Consider the following 23,025-nt stretch of genomic DNA (forward strand, 5'->3'; position numbering starts at 1 on the left):
ATCATTGATCGCTAACTTGTAAGAATGACGATGAAATTTTTACGAAACAACGTAAAAAACGATCGTAAAACGATCTGCCAAAATTTGAATACATAAGTTAATGATTTCCTTGGTATTACACAGGAATATATATTTTCGTTTCAAAAATAATCACGCAAACATATTTCAAAAAATACTTCTTTGTATTTTCTTAATGTTTCCAACATTTTGACATGAAGAATATATAATGAATTCACGATATAAAGTATATGTAATCAGAAAACTTGTATTTCATTTCGTTTGACGTAAAGATAACACCGTCTTGCCAATAATTGTATTATTTTTATTAAGAAATGAGAAATGTATTCAATTAAACGAAAATACAGTAAAGAAATCAATGGATCAACAAGGGCATTTCGTTAGAAGTAAAAAAAAAGGAACAATGGTGTAACAGATGTATTTATTGCCACAGTAAACTGAAAAAGCAAATATAAAAGTATTATATTATTTTGAACAGAATATGCATTATAATTTAACGTAAAGAGCTCATCAAGGAAACTTACTTCATGAGGGTTAATTCTGGCATGCCTGGGTCAGCACCTTTTCTGAATCCTGCGCAAACGATAAATCGATTAATTACACATACATGATCATTTTGCCTCTATTATATCTTTATAAAGACGAACAAGTACATTTCTGTTAACGATTGAGGTTAAATGATTTTGAATAAAATGCATGTATAACCTAAATATAAAATCGTAGGAATGAAACCCCAGTGGAATATTGTCTTGCTCACGTCTAAGATGATTGCAATTTTTTGCTTCGTGCTCGAACTTAATGCCATTTTTGTAATATGATTTATGTAGTCCCAAATTAATTACGTGCAAAACGTTTTTATCAATCCACGTTGTGCAGATTGTATTGTGTACGGTGTATTTTTACTCGATTGTTCGATAGATTTTATAGTCATGGGTAATAATACAGTATTAAAGAAGTGCGACCAATGTGGTGCTGCGGCGGTGGTCCTCTTTCCAAAGAAGCGAATTTCGTTTATTGGAAACGAAGTTATGGTTTGGAAAATGTACTCTACTAACGATCTAGTAATCGAGTAGTTTATGATTATGTTTTGACAGGACAGCTGTCATGCGAATACACTGTTTTACTTTACTTAAAAATTATCAATGGTAATTCAAGTTTTTAATGTTCATCAGTCAACGTTTTCTGGTAAACGATTTGAAAAATATATGCAAATATTTTTGTTTTTGTTTCAGAGTTCGGTACATTACTGTGTTTGGGGATTGTGCCAATCCTGGCAGTATTGCTGCGGTAATAATGTGTGCTGCAAAGAGAAGGATATCAATCCCTTACTGTTAACGTATATTTCTTTTGATTATGTACTGGCCATCGATGTGCATATGTATATAGTATTACTCACAAATTACGATTTTCGACAGGGCTTTCATTCTGGGGGCGCTGCTTTTCATGACGCTATGTAGCATTTGCTTCTACTGTGGTTCTCGTCGCAGTTACGCTTCATTCCTGAAGAAATACTTCAAAATCAGCTACACGTTAATGTCTTCGCAGACGAAGAATACAACAATTGATCAGAATGCGACGACAAAAGACTCTGTGATAGAAATAGAGACAACAAAGGTTTCTTTGTAATAGTATTGTTTTTTTATCTAATTCATTGATTAGAAGAGCATCAACTATAGTGTGCTCTTCAGGAGAATAAAATGTGCGTTGATGAGTAGAATATGAACGTGTGTCCAAACTGTTGAGAGTTTTATCAAGTTCCGACTACAATAAAAATATCAGTAAACACGACGTTTGATCGATTTCGATGTAATCGAACATAATTTATCGATAATGCACCAAAATGTATGTCACAATGCTTCTGAAAGAAAAATATATTTTGCAATGACGTAAAATGGAGAAGGGATTTTGAATGCTTTTATTATTTTAAGTTGTTTTAAGTAATAGATTTCTCTATGTCTGCAAGATGTTTCGTTTGCGATATTTCCTGCGGCCTGCGAACTTGTTCAGAAGGTACGACGCGTTTCAATGGTGCCAACCAACTCGGCGAATCCCTTTGGTTGGCAGCTCTGAGCTCGATGACGTCATTGAGAAGCTCCGAAATTGAAATCAATAAGTGGTGTTCAATGTTGTGTGCACATGACAGTCGGAGCGAAATGGTGATTATGTCAAAACATTCTGTCAGAGCGTCTCGTTTTTCTTCGACAGGAACGAAGGTGTGAATGTACCGAGAAAGGATGGCGCGAAACACGAAGAAAAAGCTGGCGATATTCGCTGGGACGTCCAAGTGCTTGATATATGTGAGTAATCCGTTTTACTCGTTAGTGTTCGACGTCGTTTCTTCTTATGGAACATCGAATGCACGGTCGATTAATTTCATACTTCAAACTGATTCGTCGTAATAGTTTGCGCGTTTACCGAAAACTTTTTCGTTGTAGGATTGATGGATCGCGTTTCCATCGATCCCGTTAAAAATGTATCGCTCTTTACACGACGACAATGCTAACAATGTTTTCATGTTCTCCTTTTCTATCGATTATTTTATCTTTAAACTGCTAACCGATTTAAAACGGATACTTGTTTTAGGCAGAAGCAAAATATTGTACCTCCGAAATGTCTGGAGAAATGAAACACTACGAGTGAGTGTCACCTGCACGTAATTATGTTTATTCTATAAGGGAAAGATGCAACTGTTGCAACACGAACTCGTGACGTCACGATTCACGATGTTTCGAAGATAAAATATTTTTTGCACCCTGGTACGAAAAATAGACCAGGGTCGACCGAGCTGTGTCGTTAAACAATCAATTTGAAATATTACAATTCGAAATTTGAAATTTAAATATTGATGGCGGTTTACATATACAATATTTAAACTATCTAAACTATGCGAAAACGATCATTTCAGGTGTTCTAGAATGGAATATTGTTGCGGTATCGGTTGTTGCATGACGCCAGGATTGCACTTTCAACATTTATGGTATTACTGGTAGGTAGTGACCTGCACTGTCATGCATGTGATTAAAAAAGTACGCAAGAAATTGTAATTGATTATATTCCTATTTTCAGGATATTGGTGATAATCATGTTCCTGGTTTGTTCCGGTGGTGGATGGTGGTACCGGTACTGGTTGCAAGGTAGATACAGGGCAGCCGCGTCGACTATACCAAACAGGACTTCGAATCCGCGAGCTCAGAATTCCCTTCGGGGACCGCCTTGCCAAGGGCAGAGAGCTCGCATCACCTACAATTCGGCGAGGAATACGGTGTTGTTGCATCGAATGTGGAAAGGCTAGTAGACCAAGCGAGCGTTAGCTGGGTCCGGTGGGTTCCGTTCTGTATAATGTACGATTCTATTCGCAGGTCCTCAGAGGAACGGCGCGGTGCCCGCGTACAATGGCTCGGCCGCTTCATCGCATTATCAAAACATGAACATGAACGTCGTTTTGAACGATGCGAACTGTCCGTACTATCAGCTGTACGGTCCACCGCCGAGCTACGAAACTGTGATAGCTCAGACACGCGGAAAGGTATCGAATCCAGCGTCGCCGGAATCGTCAGGGACGCGGGTCAACGGTCAATCATCGAGTGTTTTGCCGAACGTTTTGCCAAGCGTTCTGCCAAGCGTTCTACCAAGCATTCTGCCAAATTCGAGCGTGCCACCGCAGTGCTTCTCGTACGCTTGCAACCCGTTGACAAGGTTGAACTCGCAAGGTGGTCTTGAGCAAAACGGGAGTACTTGCCAGCTCGAGAACCCAGAGGCGATAACGTTACCGCGTTTTTCGCCGTACTTGCTCGCGGACGGAACGATCAGGCCGAACGTGTGCGTCAACGTTCCCTTCAACTATGAGGAGCAATCCTTGCCGTTCCTCACTGGGGATGGGTTCGCACGTATCTATCAAGGTACTTCCGCAAACTATATCCCCTATTCGGTGGACAAGCCCTCGGATCCAGAGAATCAAAGCTACGAGGTGCCGAGAACGGAGAGGTATATGATGGTGAATATCGACTGTACAGCGGGTAGCAGTCGAGAGCCGAGCGTCTGGGAACCGAGCGATTGTTCAATCGTCAATGCACACGGGAACGAGACAAGTGTCGCGAACGAGGGTATTCAGAACAGCCACCAGGAGGACGAGCAGCGGCGGAACGCATCAGAAATTGGCAGGGCGTTTCCGCCGATACGAGAAAATGATTCGGAATCAACGATGAATTCGTCGGAAGATTTCGAACCGTCGGAAGAGTTCTCGAGGAGCCGTCGCGTGTACGGCGGGTCTCTCAAAGCGACCGGCAGATACGCCGGTAACGCAAAATGCGAGGAATTTTCGGTTCGGAGAGCGTTCTCGAGAACTCTGCCCCGGTCCTGTGAGGGACTTATCAATACTGAGCCAGCGACAGCGACAGCAACGGCGACAGCGACGGCAGCAGCAGCAGCAGTGACAGCAATATCAACAGCTACAGCGATATCGACAGCAACAGCGATAGCGACAGCGACCGCGATCGTTCGCGTGTCCAGAAATTATGCGAGTCCTTTGGAAGAGACGGCTGGCACTAGCGCAAGTTCTTTCCAATCAAATCCATCCAACAATGTGATATTAGAGTCTTTCGTTTCCGACGGCGGAACTTCCTCGACGGAGAATGTCGAGGTCGAGCAACGATGTCGTCCTCGTCTCGCCAACGTCAGTACAAATTCTGATTTTGAAAGTAAACATAGACTAGACAGATCGAAATCGTTGGACTGAGCGCATCAGCGATTCGCCGTTTAAGCGATACCTTATTCTTGTATACACGTTAAAGTACGATTTCTCGCGTATACATATGAGTATACAGATACATATACAACTACATAGACATATATATATATATATGCATATGCATACATATCCATACACACAGACATAAAATATACATACATATAACGAAATGTATATATATATACATATATGTACATTTTGTTAACTCGATCGTCAGGTCGACGAATGTCGAACAACACGTTCCATCCCGCAATCGGTGTAAAGAAAAAACGAGCGCAGTATTATTTTTTTAACGGGTCCTCCGATTTGTCGGTGTATATTTGTCGCGTATTAAGAGAAACGTTTAATGTTGTACCTACAATGCTTGTTGATCCTGTCTATTTTTCGATCGATCCGCACTGTCGCGTGGCAGATTCCCGAATTGTCCACGCTCGACAAGCGACGATGGGGCTGATCGATGCAATAACTATTCTCGTAAACGTTTATACTGAGAAACCTGTGGGAACACTCAGAGCACCGTTTTCATTTCCGTGAGAAGCAGCTGATTCTTCAGCCGTCGGTGGATAGGGACGAAAAGGAGATTGCCCCGACTGCCAACGGCCGTCGACAGCATTTCGTTGGTGAACGCGATACTGCCAGAAAACGATTTGCTCGAAAACAGAACGACTCGTCGTTCGATCCGCGTCGCAAGGCGTCGCGACGCGACGGTGTCGCATTCGGTTGACCGCGCGCACTCAATTACGTGCAAACGGTGTCCCTGTTTTTATGAATGGGCTCAACTAACTCCGGTTACGCACAAAACCGTCGATTGACGTTGCACTTCTCGTCGTCCTACATTTTAATATCGGCATGCCAATCGACTCGTTAGCGCACCCTTTTTCTAATCTTCGCACATCGTCGCACACATTTACGAACCACGAGTAAACTTTTTAATATCAAACGTTCTAATTAAGTAAGGAGGAATGTTTTATCGCATGACCGTCGCTCCCGCGTCGCGATTTTCTATACCGTGTATCGTAAATAAACCACGAACCGTAGACTGCGAGATCGCGTACCGTAAACCGTTTTAACCGACGCTGCGAAACCGATCCATCCGTTCTACGGTTCGATCGGATTCGCCGTTCGTAGATTCGTTTCCCGTGTTTGCACGTTTACGCGATCTCGGCGTTTCCGTGGTCTTACAAGGCGAAACTACGCGAAACAATTCGAAGCAACGTTTTTACTTTACGTCTCGGCTGTTTAGCCGAACTTGCCTTATAGACACCGCAGCGCTGACTGACAATTAGTGGCACCACTTTGTGCGTTTACATCGGAACGTTTACATTCCGATTTTACCAGTCGACTAAAACTCTCTCACCCGACGTAATCCCGCAGTTTTATACTTTCGGTTCTATAGCTTCGTTTCGTTTCGTTTCGTTTCGTTTCGTTTCGTTTTGTTTTGTTTAGACCGGTTTGGTTGATTCGAACAAACGAAAAGGTTTTCGCTAATTCTATGATCCCTACATTGAACCGAAGTTTCGTCGTTTTGCCTTGCAACCACGAACTCGTAGATTAATCTCGATCTCCTTCGACGCCCGGCAAGCCATCGCTGTTCCAATTAATCTTTAAGATATTGTAATTTATGAAAGAGCCTCTAGTTTGTTTACTAATATAAGCGTGCAGCGAGGAACGCGAACGAAGGGGCCGTAGGGGAGTGGGTCGAGCATATAGGTACTCAATAAGTTGGGGCGAACGGAGCTCTGCAAGTTGAGCGAAAGCTGGAGTCTGATTGAAACGATTACGCTCCAATCGATTTTCGGTGCGACCACAGCTTGCGAACGCATACATGTATCTTCCTCTTCTATCGTGTCTTTCTCTCTTTGTCTTTTTCCAAGGTTACACCTGATTTTTCATGTCGCCGAAACGTTGTCGCATCGCCGCGTTTTCCGTTACGTTCGATAAGTTCTCTCGATTGTAACTGCGGTCCAAAGAAACAGCATACGTGCCAATAGCGTGTCCGTTAGGTAAATTAATGATCTGATGACCGGGTCCGCTCGGGGACCGGTCGCTTGGTTGCGCACAGCCAAGGCGTTAGCTTAAATAAAATGAGACGAGAGGACGTGAAATGAAGCGAAATGAAATGGAATGAAATGGAATGAAGAGAAACGAAATGAAAGGAATGGTATTAACTGAAATGGAATGAAATGGGATTAGATGAGTGGAGGAGAATATGAAAAATGTGTGCAGACGCGTGTATACATTTGCGTATACGTACACGTACATGCATACTTACGAGAATTTCTTCACGTCCATAAAAACGTGACCTCACACGTACAAACAAGCATGCATACATACATACACACGTACAAAGAAACATAAAATACCTACACAATTATTTTTTGTAACCGATCCTGAAACGGGACGAGCCGTTTCCACGCTGTCCGTTTGAAAAATGAATATATTATAACGCGTATGGTAAACGACACGCGATGCTCCGGAACCACGGAGATCTTCTGTAGATTCAGGAATACACTATATTTTGTGTGCGTGCGTAGTGTCTGCGTGTTACATAGCTTTAACCAATAAACTAGTCCGAGCGATCCTCTGACCGTAACGTGCAATCATATTCGTATTATCATACTGTAAGATATATTGTACCTAACGACCGGTGGAGGAGGTGGAGGAGCTCGAGGAGGTTGGGGAGAGAAAGGTGGAGGAGGAAGAGAAGAAAGAGGAAGGATGTCTTTCTGAAATAAAGACGAGATATTTATTCACGCGAACGCGTACCATGTTCTTCGGACTGCTAGCCATTTTTTAATCGACGCGGATCGCCTCTTGGTCTTCTACTGCTTCTTCTTCGTCTTCTCGGTGCGTCATGAAGCAATCGCAAGCTGCAAACGACGCAGGGCATGCTCGGCGGTACGGTTCTCCGAGTTTCTCTCGACGGTCCTGATTATTTGCGAACCCGAGAAGAGGCTAAGGAAACATACCTGCTTTTTGGCCAGGACGCAAACGAGATCACGGTAAAATGTTTATGTTCTATCGTTTTGATTTGGCCGAGTGCCAACTATTCTCGATCGATGGAGAACATGTACTTGACGCAAACTCTTTCTCGCACAGTTGTCAGTGAGCTCCATTATCGGTGGCTGGATTGATATCACGACGGCGCAGCGAACATAGCTGGGTTTGGATGGTAAGCGATGCTCGACGGAGCATGCAGCGTGTAGCACGGAACATGGGTCGACGGTAAAGAGATGGCAGGTGTCACCCAGTGACCCGGTGGAAATCAATATCAGCAGGATTGGTAGAGAGAGGTGAGAGGGAGGGAGAGAGAGAGAGAGAGGGGTTGGTGGCGCATCGAAGTCAAAGCAACCCCACGAGAGAGAGAGACAACCGCGCAAACTTGGCGGCATCGACACGGCGGTGGAGCAAAATTCGAGGCTGGAAAATGTGACAGTCTCGCGGAAGAACCTAATTCCTTGCCACGGTGTTTTCTTTCTTTCGCACTCTATCTCTCTCTCTCTTTCACTCTCTCCCTCGACCCTCGAACCTCGAACATCGAACATCGAACCTCGAACCTCGACCTTCGGCCTCGACCGTGTTCCTTCTGGTTCCGCTGGCCCGCTGGCCCGTTGGCCCTCCGCTCCGTTGCGTTGGCCCGGTGCTTGCTCCGGTGCTCGTTTGGGGATCAAGTTTTTACCCCCGCTTCCGGTCTAGTGAATCAATAATTCAAGTGACTGTGCCGCGATTACGAGATCGGAGCCGGGCAACATGTCGGTGAAGGTGAGTACAAACCAAAAAAAAAAAACGATTTGAAACAATTCGAAACAAAGATCCCGGTAACAAGTGAAAACGATTCGCGAGAGTGGGCGTATTCGTTATGTAATGTAAATGTCGCAGAGGATAGTCGCGTCCGCGGATCGTATTCTGAAAGGTGCGCGTTTCCGAAACGCCTGCCACCCGAGACTTATTATTAGCCGAGCGAAGCTATCGATCGGCGGCGTGTCCCTCTGGTCCCTCGGGAACAGGATTCCCTGGAAACGAGTACGCGACGTACGCGATGGCCGATGTCACTCAATTCCAGGCACGGATAATGTATCAATCGATAGTTTCGCGAGACTGCTGTGAGATTGCCGCGAGGCTGTCACAAGTCACCGGGAAACCGCTTGTTGTCTATTCGCTCGTTCGTCCGATAATTGCGCGTTCTTCTCATCTTTCTACGATCTAATAGCGGCGACGCTTGTTAGACCCCGCTGGCGTAAATCGACCACAAAGTAGATTAATACGCTGCAACCCTCGGCCCATCTAAAGTCTTCCGTTCATTTCGTTTATGTCGCTTCGCCGATCCGAGTCGCCGCAACATCCCCCTCGTCTGTCTCTGCGTTTCATTGTACCGAGCGCGCATCGAAACACGGCGGTGCGCCACAAAACGCGCCGCTACACGTTCTAGCTCGAGTGTTTGTCCGCCAGATTCGACGGATGTAATTTTGCTATCTCGCAGGGAATCGAGGGGGAATCGCGACGAGCCTCGTCGTGGTACGAAAGGAAGCGACTCGGATCGGATCGGGTCCGGCGTATCGCAGCGGAAAACGTTTTAATTGTATTAACATCGGCACAAGTGTTCGTTTCCTGCCACCGAACGAAAGGTCGGTGACGAAACGTATTAACGGACGGCTCGATTGCATACGCGTGCGCGTGCTTACGCGGCTCCTCGTGCATGCACGCGTGCAGCGAGGCGACTTGCAGTTTCGACAAGAGCTTCGCCGCGTTCCTCTCGCGAACCATCGGGCTCCCGTTGAACCGTGATTTCTAATCGACACTTCGTGGATCTATCACCTGGGTCGACACACGGAACAACGATTCGTCCGATCGATCAGCGTCGACGGTCTCGCGAAAACTCGCGTTCGTCCGCGAACAAATCGCGCATCCGCTCGCGGCAAATCGTGTCCAAAATTGTAAACAACGCGCGGACCGTCCAGTCGCGCCCAAGCGTTATCGCGACCATGTTTTCCGCGTACTCTGCACTTCCGGTCGCAACGCGCTTCCGTTCTAGCAAATAATAGCGAGGCCCGCCGAGGGCCGCCTGGTCGTCTTATTTCAAGAACAGTCGCTCCTAACCGCTGCAGTCGAACGCAACGTAAGTTCAACCATACTCGAGCGATCTGCGTAAAATTTCAGCGATTCGTTATCGGGTCAATTGCGAGCCTTCTCGCCGAAGCGTCGGAACAAGAGATAACGCGCGAGGTGCATACGGTAACACGTATTTGCGTCTCGGTCTTCGGAACTCCGAAGCTCGGACGGAAGCGGAGGAACAAGAGGGAGAGGATTGAAAGCGAAAGCGTGTCACGAGAATAAACGAACGATTTTGTTCCGTCGTGTTCCGGCGAGCATGCTCGGTCCCGTTATCGCCTCGTCGAACATCGAAAAAAGTCTCTCTCGACTTCGGATATCGGCAGATGTCGCGATACCGCGTAATCGCTTCACCGACGCGCCAGTCGCAGGCTGACGAGTCTTCGGCACCGTCGACGAGATTTCCCGTCTGTCGTGAATCGTCGCGAACACTTGGTTTCCGCGGCCGCGATATTATGTTATTCCAGCGAGCCGAGAGCGACACGAGAGCTACCGGTGCGGCCGTCGTCGGCCAGGGTAGCCCTGGCATTCGGTTTGACGTTACGGCGACGCGAGGGTACGTATTTTTAGTGCGGTCTAAAACTGTGTCACCAACCGCGGCAATTTTGTCGACGAATTTCCCGCATCGAGACGAGGCCCGGTCGGCGTAGCTCAACTGCGTAGCTCAACGGTTCGAGAGTCGCGCTCCGCGGCCGGGTTCGCCTTCCTCTTGTCGCATCTCGCGTCGAAGTCTATCTCGTGCGCGGCTTTTCAGCGGAACAACCGGGCCGCGGATAACAAGAGTGTTCGCGAGATACAGAAACGATCGGAGTACGCTCCGGAGAGCCATTTTATCTCGTTCGATCGAGAGTCTGTGTCCGTGCCGCGGGAGTTGTGGTAAACCGTGAGCTCGGTAACCTTATCATTATGATAATTCCCGTGCGCGAGAAGCTATTCCGGCGATGAATCGCTTTAGAAAATATTTACGAGCTAGTAATTACATTATCTCGCGTGCTAGACCTTGTGTAACAGCGAGGCAGAGCGTGGTCGCGGCCACCGCGCCGGTTCCCTTGATCTCGGAATCCGAGGATCGTTCACAGCAACCGTTTATCTACACGTTGCGCGTATTTGCCACGATTTCCAGATGATGATGTACAAGCAGGCGGAATTCGAGGACGAGGACACCAGCAGCATAGGGTCCAGTGCTCCCCACAGCGAAGGCATCAGTTCGTCGGCGACGCACATTAGATACCGCTCGGTACGTTTCCCGATCAAGGTAAATATCGCGATCACCGTCTTCTCCCCGAGCATCTCGCGTTTTATCTTTATCAGCCTTGTGCTTTGTAGTGTTAGCGACGCCTCGCGTCGCGCCGGCGTAGCCTGCGAGCCAGAAACGATTGTTTCCCCGTATCCAAAGGAACGCGTAACGCGTAACGCGCGCAAACTATCGCGATTATTGAATCTGAGCGGGAGCAATAGAATGATTCTAGCAATAAAACGCGGAGTCCAAGGGTCGGGCGACGCTTTCTAACAGGCTTAAACGAGTCGGCCCGTTTGTTTCGCGCAGGGGACGTCACTGTGGAGAGCGAGAAGCGCGCTCGAGCGATGCCTTTTCATCATCTGCGCGGGTCTGTTGCTGATGGTCGTCATGCTGTCGATCGTGATCAGCAGCAAAAACGGCTGGGACGAGGCGCAGATCCTCCACGTGACATCCCACGGAGACGGTAACGAGAACGTGAGAGATCGCGGGCGGCCAATCCTCGATGCGAACGACCCGCCAAAGAGTCGCGTCGGTTTCTTGTTGCAGATGGGACCCACTGTTTGACGGAGCACTGCGTCATCGTGGCGGCATCCATCATAAACAGCATAGACCGCACGGTCGACCCTTGCGACGATTTCTACGGGTACGCCTGCGGTGGATGGATGAAGAAGAATCCCATACCGGATGGGAACAGCATGTGGGGGACCTTCGGGAAACTCGAGCAGGACAATCAGCTGGTGGTCAAGAACGTTCTCGGTAATGTCATACCCAGGCATAGTTTACCCCGGGCCCTGCCATCTAGATTCTACGTTCTATGTTCCCCCTCTACGTTTCTTCTATTTCTCCAATTTCCATGCGAACAGAAAAGTCGATCGGCGAGATGAGGTCCAAGGCGGAGAAGAAGGCCAAGAACTATTTTCTATCGTGCATGGACGCGAACGACACTATAGAGACCCTGGGCGCGAAGCCTATGCTCGATCTGCTGAACACGATCGGCGGCTGGAACGTCTCCGGGAAATTTAACGTGTCCACGTGGTCCCTGCAAACGAGCATGCATATTTTGCAGAACGTTTACAACATGGACGGTCTGTTTACATGGGCGGTGAACGAGGACGATCGAAATAGCTCTAGGCACATTATACAAGTAAGGCCAGGGCTCTAGAAACGTCGCGGCAGCGTCGGTAGACTCGATCAAGCAAACTGCAGGATTTTCTTTTCAGATCGATCAGGGTGGGCTGACCTTGCCGACCGCCGACAATTACCTGAACGTTACCGAGCACGGCAAGGTGTTGACCGCTTATCTCGAGTACATGACGAAGGTAGAGTCGCGTCGAACGATCGCGTACCGTGCTTCGAATCGAGTACGAACGGAGCTTATTATGCGCAGATCGGCGTGCTACTGGGAGGAGAAGAGAATTCGACGAGACGGCAGATGCAGGAGGTGATCGATTTCGAGACGAAGCTGGCGGAGATCATGACGCCGCTGGAGGATCGCCGTGATGAGGAGAAGCTCTACAATCCGATGACGTTGAACCAGCTCCAGGTGTTAGCACCCTTCGTACGTATAACATAGGACCCGTATCGTCCACCATACGCGCGCTCCAATTTTATACGCGCTACGGACCTAACGAGTCGCGTGGTTCCAGTTGTCCTGGGTCACCTACTTTCAAAACGCCACCCGATTGGTCAACAAGAAGATCTACGGCAAGACGACGATCGTGAACTTCGTGCCGGAGTATTTCGTCAATCTGTCGAGTCTCGTGGAAAAGTACATGAAGACGGACGAGAAGAAGACGTAAGCTACGTCGTATCTGGAACGTGGAATATTTTCTAGACCCATCCGATTCTTTTCGCAGAGTGCTGAACAACTATCTGGTCTGGCAGACCGTCAGGTCGTTGACGGGTTGCCTGTCGAAGCCGTTCCGCGACGCTTACAAGGGTCTCAGGAAGGCCTTGATCGGTTCGGAAGGCCGAGAGGAGCAGTGGCGTTACTGCGTCAGCGACACCAGCAACGCGATGGGCTTCGCGATCGGAGCCATGTTCGTCCGAGAGGTTTTCCACGGGAAGAGCAAGCCTATGGTTGGTCCGATAGAACGATAGCAAACGTAGGATAGCGTAGTGGCGCGTGTAGTCTCGCGCAAAGCTTGTCGCTTCAAGTGGGTTAACCGGCGGTGATTTCAGGCGGAGGAGATGATCGAGCAAGTACGGAAAGCCTTCACCAAGAACTTGAAGAATCTCGACTGGATGGACGCGGAGACCAGGCGGGCGGCGGAGGAGAAGGCGAACGCCATCACCGATATGATCGGCTTTCCCAATTTTATTTTGAAACCGAACGAGCTCGACGATCGGTACAGAGATCTCATGATCAGGCAGAACGAATACTTTCAGAACAACATTCGGGTAAACAAGTACAACTTGAAGAAGAACCTGGACAAGCTGGACAGGCCTGTGAACAAGACCACGTGGATCATGACACCGCCCACGGTAAACGCTTACTATCGGCCTACCAAGAATCAAATAGTATTCCCGGCTGGGATTCTACAGAGTCCGTTCTACGACATGGAGAACCCGAAAAGCTTGAATTTTGGCGGGATAGGGGTAGTGATGGGACACGAGCTGACGCACGCATTCGACGATCAAGGTACCGTGGGTCGAGCGACGAGCAGCTTCGATTCTTTCCCGCGTTACCGGCTCATTTTCATGCCTCGTTTTCCCTTCCAGGAAGGGAGTATGATCTGAACGGGAACTTGAACCAGTGGTGGAACAATGCCACCATAGACAGGTTCAAAAATCGGACGGAGTGCTTCGTAGAACAGTACAACGGTTTCGAGGTCCACGGCCGGCACGTGAACGGACGACAAACTTTGGGTAAATCTTCGTTTCTCTATCCGAGCTTCTCGAAGAATGTTCGTCGATTAATCGACTCGATCGGCCGACAGGAGAGAATATCGCGGACAACGGAGGCCTGAAAGCTGCATACCACGCGTACGTCACCACGCCTAAAACCTACAAGGACCAACTGCCTTTGCCCGGCCTCAACTTGACGCACCGTCAGCTCTTCTTCTTGAATTTTGCTCAGGTAAGTGCTGCGTCCGGCCACCAATCTTCTTCTTCGAATAATCGAGCCGGTTGATTCGCACGACAGGTCTGGTGTTCTGCTGCCACGTCCGAGGCGATAGCTCTACAAATCGAGAAAGATTCCCACAGTCCGCCAAAGTACAGAGTAATCGGGCCTCTGTCGAACCTGCCGGAATTCGCCTCGGAGTTCAACTGTCCAAAGGGTTCGAAAATGAATCCGATCCACAAGTGCGAGGTCTGGTAACAAGGTTTTTCACCAGACTTCAATCGCATGTCAGCGATCGCTGGCCCTTTGTACTTATAAGCTGCTCCGTGTCCCGTCGACGACGAGGTCCGAAGTGATCCGCGGCCTTTAGAATGGGCAATGAACAGGCCCTAGGGCGAGAGATTTCAGAGCGAGTCGAACCAGCCGATGTCAAGAGCGAAGAGCGGAGAACGAAGAGCGGAGAATGAAGAGCGGAGACCGAAGAATGGAGAGCGGGGAATAACGAGCGGAGAGCCGAGAGTCGAGCTTCTCCAACGAACGCCAGAAGAGGGTTTGCTGTTTTCTATGCCGATCCAGGTCCGTGATCTCACCGGTTCGAGTACGTCGAACGTCCTGATACACACGGTGCAGCATTTTGTTATGCGCACGTGTCCATCGCAGCTCTGGGACTGTCGTGCATATCGATTCTCTTCTTATATATAATTGTGTCGGACGTACTCCGGGACGCGACACTTTCCGGCTAGATGTACGCGAGATGCTCGCAGTGGTTCATCGGGATCAGTCGACTTCTTTCGCCGCGACCGATATGACCGCGCCAACGCCGAACGCGGATGCGAACCGCGCGGCTCCCGCGAGCGACAAAGGGCCTTTTTCACTTTTATACTTGGAACCAGTATTATCTGATTGCCAGTCGATTCGAGTATACGTTTTCCTGCACGAAAAACCAGTTCAAATTCATCGCGAACGTTCACGCGCGAGACCCCAGGTGTACCATTTTACTCTGCAAGTCTATAGGGCAGCGAGGAAGGAGGGAGTGAGAGAGAGAGAGAGAGAGAGAGAGAGAGAGAGAGAGAGAGAGAGAGGGAGAGAGAGAGAGAGACGATCGATTTATTTTACTTTCGCTTGAGATTGGAAAGATTTGAAGTGATCTCGATGAGCCACGACGACCGGGACCGCGGCGCCATAATTTCTGCTGGCAGGATCTAGCGTTAAGCTTAAGAAATTTAATTTTTTAAACAGGCTACGGACTAGTTAGAGAAGAATTAGAACGTTAATATCTAGGGAAGTGCGATACTGCGCGGACATGCTGCGAATACACGTCGAGGCGAAGTATTTTTCAATGTGCTTAAGTGTGTGTATATTGTTTAGTATATCGCTCTCGCGCGAGCTCGTACATCTACCGAATCTGACACCTTTCCAAACGATTCGCGTCGATGATCGCGGGCAAAGCGTGCAGATGCTAACTAAATTACATGTTGTCTAATTTAGGGGATTGTTTGTACAAAAGGACGATGCCGACACAGCAGGTCAACCCATCTTTTAATCAAACTATTGTAAAAAAAGACAAAAGAAGAGGTAGTTAGGACGAAAGTGAGAGTGAGAGATAGGGAGAGAAAGAGAGAGAGAGAGAGAGAGAGAGAAGAGAGAGTGCGTGCGTGAGAGAAGCGAATCGCAGCGATATCGCGGGTCTTTCGAAACGAGTACACTGTAATCGATACGTCTGTTAACCATATTGCGTGAATCTTTATTTTTCATTGTTTCAGAATATGGTTAAGTACAGTCGATAGAGGCCAAGCCGAATGTCGCTGATGTTCTATATTCTACGTATACTTTCGAGCGCGCGAGATGCTTCGAGTGGTTCCTTTTTATACTGGTTTGCTGTGACATAACAAACTAACAAAGAGCCTTTTTTTCTTTGTGCGCTACGTTGATTAGCTACACCGCCAGCGAACCGCGCAGAGGCGCGATCGATCGCGCGAGGTCGATCATCGATCAATCTTGTGGGAGTAGCCCTTAGAGCACGACGATTTATTCGAGTCGCGCCATCCAATGCTATACATTATTCGAGATATTTACCAATGACGCACGTGTAAATCAAATAAAAAGGAAAATCAATAACGAGCGATAGCGTTGTTTCGCCTCGAGACTACGATGTACCAAAGATTCTCGAGAACGCAGACAAACAAGCTGAACAGGGTCGCGTGGACCAGCCCTAAAAGCAGCGGATGAACGTGAGCGTACTCGACCGGTTGAAAGGCCGACTGATCCACCTCGGAGCCCTCTATTCCTTTCGATGTCCACTTCGTTTCGAGGTACTTTAGTATACCTGCCGAGCGCAGACGCATCAGGCTACGAAAATTAACTAATTACTCCTTCGCCATGCCTGTAACTTGTTAGCGAATTGGCCGCCAGCTTACTAGGTGTCTATCAAACGTCGGTGCTCTCCGAATCTGGCGTGCAGAAACGAGATTTTCAGCGTCCAATAGCTGCCAGGCGTTCTCACGATGCGGCAGGTTTGTCGAGCTTTCCGATAAATTGGCAGAAAGACGTCCGGGACCTCCAGATAGGCGAAACCCGGGTCGCAGAGCCGCCTCGGGTCCAACGCGGTCGCGTTCCTCATGTCGGGGCATTCGTTGTTCACCAGGTTCCTCCACTCCTTCTTCAGATCGCCCCTCGGTGATCCATCCTAAACAATGGGAACAGAGCATCGAGCAGAAACAGAGCAAGCCGCGATCGTCGATGGTGGCAGAGTCCAATTAGACTCGCCGTAGGACGATTATATTACCACGGTGAAGCGAATGTAGGCGCTGCTGTCGTTCCTCACGCAAACCGAGTGGCTTCGTTTCTGCGAAGCGTCCTGGAGGCTGCTCAACGGAATCGAGTTCCTTCGTATCGCCAGGTAAGAGGTGAGCGTGCTACTGAATCCTCCGGCCAGCAGCATTCCCGCGATCAGATCGGATAGAATGATCAGCCGGAGGGACCAGGCGATCGGTGTCTTTTCGCAGCCTAGAACGAACGAATCGCGAGATTTGAACGTATCGAGCTAGAAGTCGCGGTATAGCGGAATAGCTGAACGGCGAGCAATGTTTTACCTTGACCGCACAAACAGCCCAGGACGACCAGCAGGTCGAAAGACGCCGAGGAAAACTCGTGGTCGCTCTCCGACTGGCTGCTGGTCTGCGCAATCTTTCGAAGACAATGCGTCCCAGCGATGATGGCTGCGGTGGCCAGAGTAAACGCCAGAGTCGTCGACCATAGTCCTCGGCTGAACACGTTCGTGTACCATTGTTGGGAGACCTTTGTTCCGTCGGACTGGACGAACAGGGCGTATCTGCGACGATCGTTAATCGGTCTAGGCTCCGGTCTGTAACCTTTCGACTTGGATCGCGCTCGAAACAATCGGCCAATATTTTCGGTGGAACGTTCTCGATTGTTTCGAACGGCGTAGCCGAGGTTGGGGGATGGTCGTCGGCGAGGGCAGGGATTCGAAGGTGGGTTTGGAACGAGGCTTACGAGATGGTGGTGATCGGCGTGCTGTAACTGTAATAACCGGAGGTGTCCGAATAAATCACCGTGGCCACCAGCAGTGCGTGAGCTTGTCCATTCATCAGCGTCTGGCTGGCCGACGGTCCCGCTTTTCGGTAAATCGTCCTGCATTTTCGACGAAGAAACGCCTTTATTACGGTGCACGCATTGGCCCGCCACTATTTTCTGTTCACCTCCCCCACCTGCCGCCCCCGTTTTCCCAGCGGTACTATATTTATACCTGTCTAGACGAATGAATCATGCGAGTATTTTGACCGACCGCCGCGTGTGGGTGGTACACGGAAAATTGGTCAGATTCCGCGTACAGTCTTTCGGCGCGAGCGTCGTTTATCTTTATCGTTTCGATCGGTCACCAGTCGTTTCGTCGCGAACCGTGCCTCGTTCACCGTCATGCTCACCGTGTCGCCAGTCGTGAAATTTCACCGACTCGTTTTGCTTTTCTTTGCCGCGTTTCTTCCCTTTGCCACCCAGAACCTCGATCGTCTCTCACCTGAATCCTAACACCTGCTCCAGAGTCGTCCATATGTCCCCTATGAAGCCGCTCACCGACGTATCGTTCGAGCTTCTCATCACGTAAGGGTGCATCTAAAACATTTCGCACGACTCGTCGACCGATCGATCTCATCGATTCACAATTTGATTTCGATCTTACGGTATCCGTAGCTACGACGATGGTTTTTCCTCGCAGGTTCTCCGACATTCCCACGCTGCATACGGCCGTGCTGTTCAGCCGAACAGCTTCGATCTCCTCGAACTCCTGCGTGAATCTGTTCCATCGACACACTTGTCCAGGTATCGTGCGAAAGATCATCTTCTCTTCGGGGTTACACAGAAATCGGATGCACGTTTCCGCATGGGAACACACGACAAATATCTGGAAAATACGATTCGATTCAAGAGACCGAGTACCTCTACGTAAACGCGTATTTCGCAGCAATAGCGTGCTCACCGTGAGCAACGTGACGTTCATGGCTTCCCCAATCCTTCGAGACTGCGGCCTTTATTTCCATAGTTGCTTTTGTCCAAGCAAAGTGAGCAAGCACATGTATTGTGTTTCCGATTGACAGGTTCGATCAAAGAAGGCCGCTCGTTAGTTGGGAAAATTGGTATGCCTCAGAATATTGTATACGATTTCTTCAGGTTATTTCTATCGATGAAAGAAAAGTCACAACGTTACTTTCAAGAGTATACAATATAACGCGTTCGGCAATAGGAAAAATCAAGCAAAGTTCGAATAATGGAATAAACGCAAGGGCGTAACAATAGAATCGGGAAAATAATCGTTCTAACGAATATTGAAAGCAATAACAAGAGAGGGATAAGGAAGGACAATTGAAAATATTAATAAATCGAATCGCCGCGTCGCACCGCGCCGCTCTGCGCAGCAATCTGGATCGCAGTAGGTAAAGTAAATCCGTGAGCGAACGCGCGGAAGGCCGTGAATTTTCGCGGGTCAACCAATCGCGTCGCGGCGTGCGCGTCGGTAATGCGCGGTAGTCGAAACCAAAGCTACGGCGCAGTTTTTGCGCGCCTTCTTCGATCCGGGATCTTGGCAACGATCGCTGATCTCCGTCGGTGGATCGAAATTGCGAAGATTCGGTATCGAGTAGCGAAGAAACGGTGCGGATCGTCGTCGAAGAGACAGCTGTCTGCGAATGGGACACCTCGGAGGATTCCAGCTTCTGCTGAAACCGTCCCGGTAAGTGGAATTTCAAGCGGTCCGCTGATCCCATAACCTAAAATTAAAACAGTTTCGGTATCGTTGCCGCCGTATTGCTCGCCGCGAGAGCTCGATATTTCATTTAATGACCGGAACACGGTCAATCGATTGCCCGTTTTCCCTTTCTAATTGGTCCGATCGACCGAGATGCGTATAGTACGCGTATCGGGGAACCGCTCGGCATAGATCCGACAATAAGATTTCAACATGGCCGGGCGCCGTAATCATTTCGCAATTCGAAAATCGCTCGACAATTACGCAAATTACGTGCGGCGAATATTCGCGCACCGGTTTCCGAAAGAATTCGTCGAAACTATTCGCGTGCCTCAGCCAATTACCCGCCGCCCGCCGATATACATTTGTATCCCGCCTTTCGACTAAACCTTGAGAGAACGGTCTAATCCTAACGACGTCGAAACGGTTGCGCGTATTTCCGATATCGTTAACGTCGTCCACCTATCGATTACTTCACAAAATCGATTTCTCGTTCCGCAGATTCCCGAACAAGCGCGCGTCTTCGAATCTTTTCGTCGGCTCACGGATTTGATACATTAATTACAGACGATCAATTGTAACGTGCGCCAATGGGTTATTTCGTGCAAACGAAATCGAATAATGTGAAACAGATGAATTGCGTTGGCCGGGGAACTCGTGGACAGTGATTTATCCCGATTTGAAAACGAATTATAACTGAATCTCATCGTGGTCACGAATCGAGCGTATCAAGGTCAGATCTTGCGAAACGCAAAGATATCGAAATAGCAACAACTGCGGTCGATCTAAACTTTCTCGATCGGGGATCGAGGAAATTGTACCGATTTTCTGGCGTTCTCGCGCGTTAAAGATTTCTAGGGTGCCAGGAATCGCGAGGGTGGTTAGGAGTCACGTTGTGAAACGATCGAAGCCTGGTTAATGGCGATAGAACTCGTTAGTGGGATGCTGCGGGAAAGAAAGAGAGGGGTCCGCGGGAACGGGGGTGTTGCTGATGGTTTTCCGAGAGAACTAACACTCTGCCTGGGCACTAAGAGCATCAAGGGCGGGCACCTGCTGTTGCAAGCAGAGTCGGTTTCGGCGTTGCAGAGTCAATAGAAAGAGGAGAGAGAGAAAGAGAGAGAGCGAGCGAGAGAGAGCAGTCCTCGATCGGCGACGTGTGGGACAAGAGGACACATGTGGAAACATGTGGAAACATGTGGGAACGTAGCCTGTACGTGGTCGATGCGGTTTCGCTCGTTCGAATCTCCTGAATTCACCATCGATATCTCTACCCTCTCGAGCAGGCCAGACAGGCTCTCGTTAAATATTTCGACGGAAAACCAACGAAATTCCTCTGACGGTACGAATAAATCTGCTCCGGGTATTCCGCTTGGAAAGAGTGGTCCATCGAACGATTGCATCGGATCCAGCGCGCAGAGCAAACAGGAAGTTGCGTTATCGCGATAAATATTTACGAGCTGGAGACGCGCGGCTGTAACGACCGAAAGATGACCGATCTGTAAATCAGCGAAAGAAAGTGTTAGGTAATGATCTCCGTACTTGGCGACTATCCGCGCGGGACAAGAAGAGCGCAGGAGATCGGACGCTGTTATTAAATTCTAACCACGGGAAGAAACGAAGGGTCCGCAATCGAACGGATCGGAGATATTGTTGCCCGTGGTTGCTCGGAGATCGCTATTAATATTCATAAAAAGGGTCGAGCCCCGATCGATCGGAAATTGCGATATCGATCGCGAAAGAAAGCGAATTTACGAGCGGCTGGATCGGTGCACGTGATATCGGTGTCGTTTCGGGTTCGACCGAGATCAAAGAGAAAATGATCGATGGATCGAACCGTTGCGCCCGATCCCACTGTCCCGAGGATGCTAATTAATTCGGTTGGGCCCCGGCGCTGCGAAAAAACGAGGAGAGATCGGCCGGCGAACCACCGGCGGACCATCCCATCGGGGAGGAACTGAATGTGGCGACGGGTTGCATTACTTTGCGCCGCGTCGGTGATTAAATTTTATTCGACGACGTAATCTCGAAGATGATGCTGCCCGTGTCGATGTCGGAGCACGGGATCGGCCGAGAGGAGTATAATTTCGAGAAAAGTTACGACACCGATCGCATCGAACCTTCCTCGGCGTTCTCCTCGATCGCTGTCGGCGGCGCTCGCGCGTTCAAGATTGTACCGTTTAATGACAATGTATCTTCTTTCCATCTAAATTGATCTCGAGTCGATCGGTTTCGAGTCAAGATGCACTAGCCTCGTTAGGCGAAACAAGGCGAGACGACGCGAGGCGAGGCGAGGCGAGGCGAGACCACCGTGTTTCTCGATCAAGCATAAATGGAAAATACCCGTCTCGAGCCACTGTCGAGTAAACACGATCCGATCGCCTAACGATAAGAAAATCGGGGAGGAAAACGATTTTCAAGGTGCCTCGAGCGTGTGAGAAAAAGATTGGAAACTCCAGAAACAGAGATTCGACCGGGCATTTGGCGAACGTTGGCCAACGTAATGTACACGCGATGTAAAAATAGCCGATTTCGCTGTTTTCCAATGCGTCACAGTTACGGTGCATTGTGCTCGTGGCTCGCGCTCGCACGCGAGCGTGGCCCCCCGATCAGAGGGATTTGAATTGTTTTTGAAAGTCGATTTGGATTTCAAATGTCGCCGGAATAAAGGAAGCCCGCCTCCCCCCCCCCCCCTCCTTTTTCCACGGTTTCGGTACGGTATCTCGATTGGCGAATCGGGCGCGTCATCGGCATCGGCAGCGGCTCCGTTCGGATCGGATCGAGCCGGTGCGCTGCGAGAGCGTGTCCTCGATTCGCACCGCATCAAAATTCGATCGATTTTTCGGCATGACCGTGCAGAAATTGCAGACGACTGCAGGTTACCGTCCGCGGTCGGTCGCGGCGATCGAATTTTAAATTTCCACGTATGCTAAATCGCGCGCAGGACGGGGAGCGAGGGAGGTCGCGATGCCAGGCGGAGAGTACCACTTTCAAGAACCTTGAAATTTCTCGCGCGCAGTTTCCATTTTGCGGATTGCCTCACTGGCACCGGCCGCGAATGAAAAAGGATCGGCAGGCCGATCGGCGATCCGCTCGTTTATTTATTTCTTCGACCCCAACCGGATCATACCGGCTTGCCTATTGCGATTCGACGCGGCGATCGAACCGTGATGGGTCCTCGATCTATTCGCGATCGAATCGGACGGACATAAAACCGATTGAAGGAGCTGGATATCGATAAAGCTTCTCTCCGAGGAGAAGGAGAAGGAGAAGGAGAGAGAGAGGGAGGAAGAGGAAGGCCCGAGAATGCCACGGTGTGGTCACTAGGTTCGTCACTAGGATAATCTGGAATAGTAACAATAGTAAATGTAAAAATAATAATAATAATAATATAATAAATAGAATTTAATGAATGGTAATGAGAAGAAGAAGAAGAAGAAGAAGAAGATGTGGAATCTCGAAGAAGCGGAAGAGAAGAGGGAAGAGAAGGAAAGTGAGCTCGGAGGAAGGGAGATTGCTGGAGAAAGAGCAATGCATGGCGGCAAAAGCGATGTATAGAGGGTGAAGGAGAGAGGAAGGGAGAGAGAGAG

At 48.9% G+C, this 23,025-nt stretch overlaps 5 protein-coding genes across 10 annotated transcripts in view; 3 read left to right on the top strand and 2 right to left on the bottom strand.

Annotated features, from left to right (window-relative positions):
* Window positions 1-421: 421 nt before the first annotated feature.
* Tom7 (translocase of outer membrane 7) lies at window positions 422-1,142 on the bottom strand. The gene is made up of 3 exons (XM_078179019.1): window positions 724-1,142; window positions 543-591; window positions 422-455 (listed from the first exon to the last, which is right to left on the bottom strand). Exons 1-3 carry the CDS (start codon window positions 821-823, stop codon window positions 440-442), a joined length of 165 nt encoding a protein of 54 aa, XP_078035145.1. The 5' UTR covers window positions 824-1,142; the 3' UTR covers window positions 422-439.
* A 498-nt stretch (window positions 1,143-1,640) lies between these two features.
* LOC144469095 (uncharacterized) lies at window positions 1,641-6,188 on the top strand. The gene is made up of 5 exons (XM_078179015.1): window positions 1,641-2,315; window positions 2,602-2,654; window positions 2,924-3,004; window positions 3,085-3,305; window positions 3,378-6,188. Exons 1-5 carry the CDS (start codon window positions 2,238-2,240, stop codon window positions 4,751-4,753), a joined length of 1,809 nt encoding a protein of 602 aa, XP_078035141.1. The 5' UTR covers window positions 1,641-2,237; the 3' UTR covers window positions 4,754-6,188.
* A 1,880-nt stretch (window positions 6,189-8,068) lies between these two features.
* On the top strand, window positions 8,069-16,274 carry Nep3 (M13 family metallopeptidase neprilysin 3). 6 transcript variants are annotated; one of them, XM_078179007.1, is made up of 13 exons: window positions 8,069-8,527; window positions 10,998-11,129; window positions 11,421-11,577; window positions 11,661-11,870; window positions 11,978-12,258; window positions 12,335-12,433; window positions 12,502-12,672; window positions 12,761-12,909; window positions 12,971-13,193; window positions 13,296-13,755; window positions 13,836-13,982; window positions 14,054-14,193; window positions 14,260-16,274. In XM_078179007.1, the coding sequence occupies exons 1-13, from the start codon at window positions 8,516-8,518 to the stop codon at window positions 14,434-14,436; spliced, it is 2,358 nt and encodes a 785-aa protein (XP_078035133.1). In that variant the 5' UTR covers window positions 8,069-8,515; the 3' UTR covers window positions 14,437-16,274. The 6 variants fall into 6 exon arrangements, with proteins under 6 accessions (XP_078035133.1, XP_078035136.1, XP_078035134.1 ...); XM_078179010.1 differs by having other exon boundaries at window positions 8,072-8,527; window positions 10,998-11,111; XM_078179008.1 differs by lacking the exon at window positions 8,069-8,527 and adding an exon at window positions 9,393-9,881.
* A 15-nt stretch (window positions 16,275-16,289) lies between these two features.
* Window positions 16,290-18,756, bottom strand: LOC144469100 (uncharacterized). Its single transcript, XM_078179021.1, is given in 8 exon segments — window positions 16,290-16,527; window positions 16,596-16,864; window positions 16,964-17,223; window positions 17,226-17,509; window positions 17,692-17,829; window positions 18,215-18,309; window positions 18,377-18,598; window positions 18,674-18,756. Coding segments are annotated over 8 exon segments (1,527 nt in total). The 5' UTR covers window positions 18,695-18,756.
* Window positions 18,757-22,882: 4,126 nt separating this feature from the next.
* The window catches only part of LOC144468567 (uncharacterized), a 1,999-nt gene continuing 1,856 nt past the window's right edge, over window positions 22,883-23,025 (top strand). Inside the window, exon 1 of the mRNA XM_078178130.1 lies at window positions 22,883-22,987. Coding sequence (XP_078034256.1) covers window positions 22,883-22,987 — 105 coding nt within the window. The remainder of the gene's footprint in view (window positions 22,988-23,025) is intronic.

The sequence above is a fragment of the Augochlora pura genome, chromosome 4 (genome assembly GCF_028453695.1).
Source record: "Augochlora pura isolate Apur16 chromosome 4, APUR_v2.2.1, whole genome shotgun sequence".
NCBI classification, from domain to species: Eukaryota; Metazoa; Arthropoda; class Insecta; order Hymenoptera; family Halictidae; genus Augochlora; species Augochlora pura.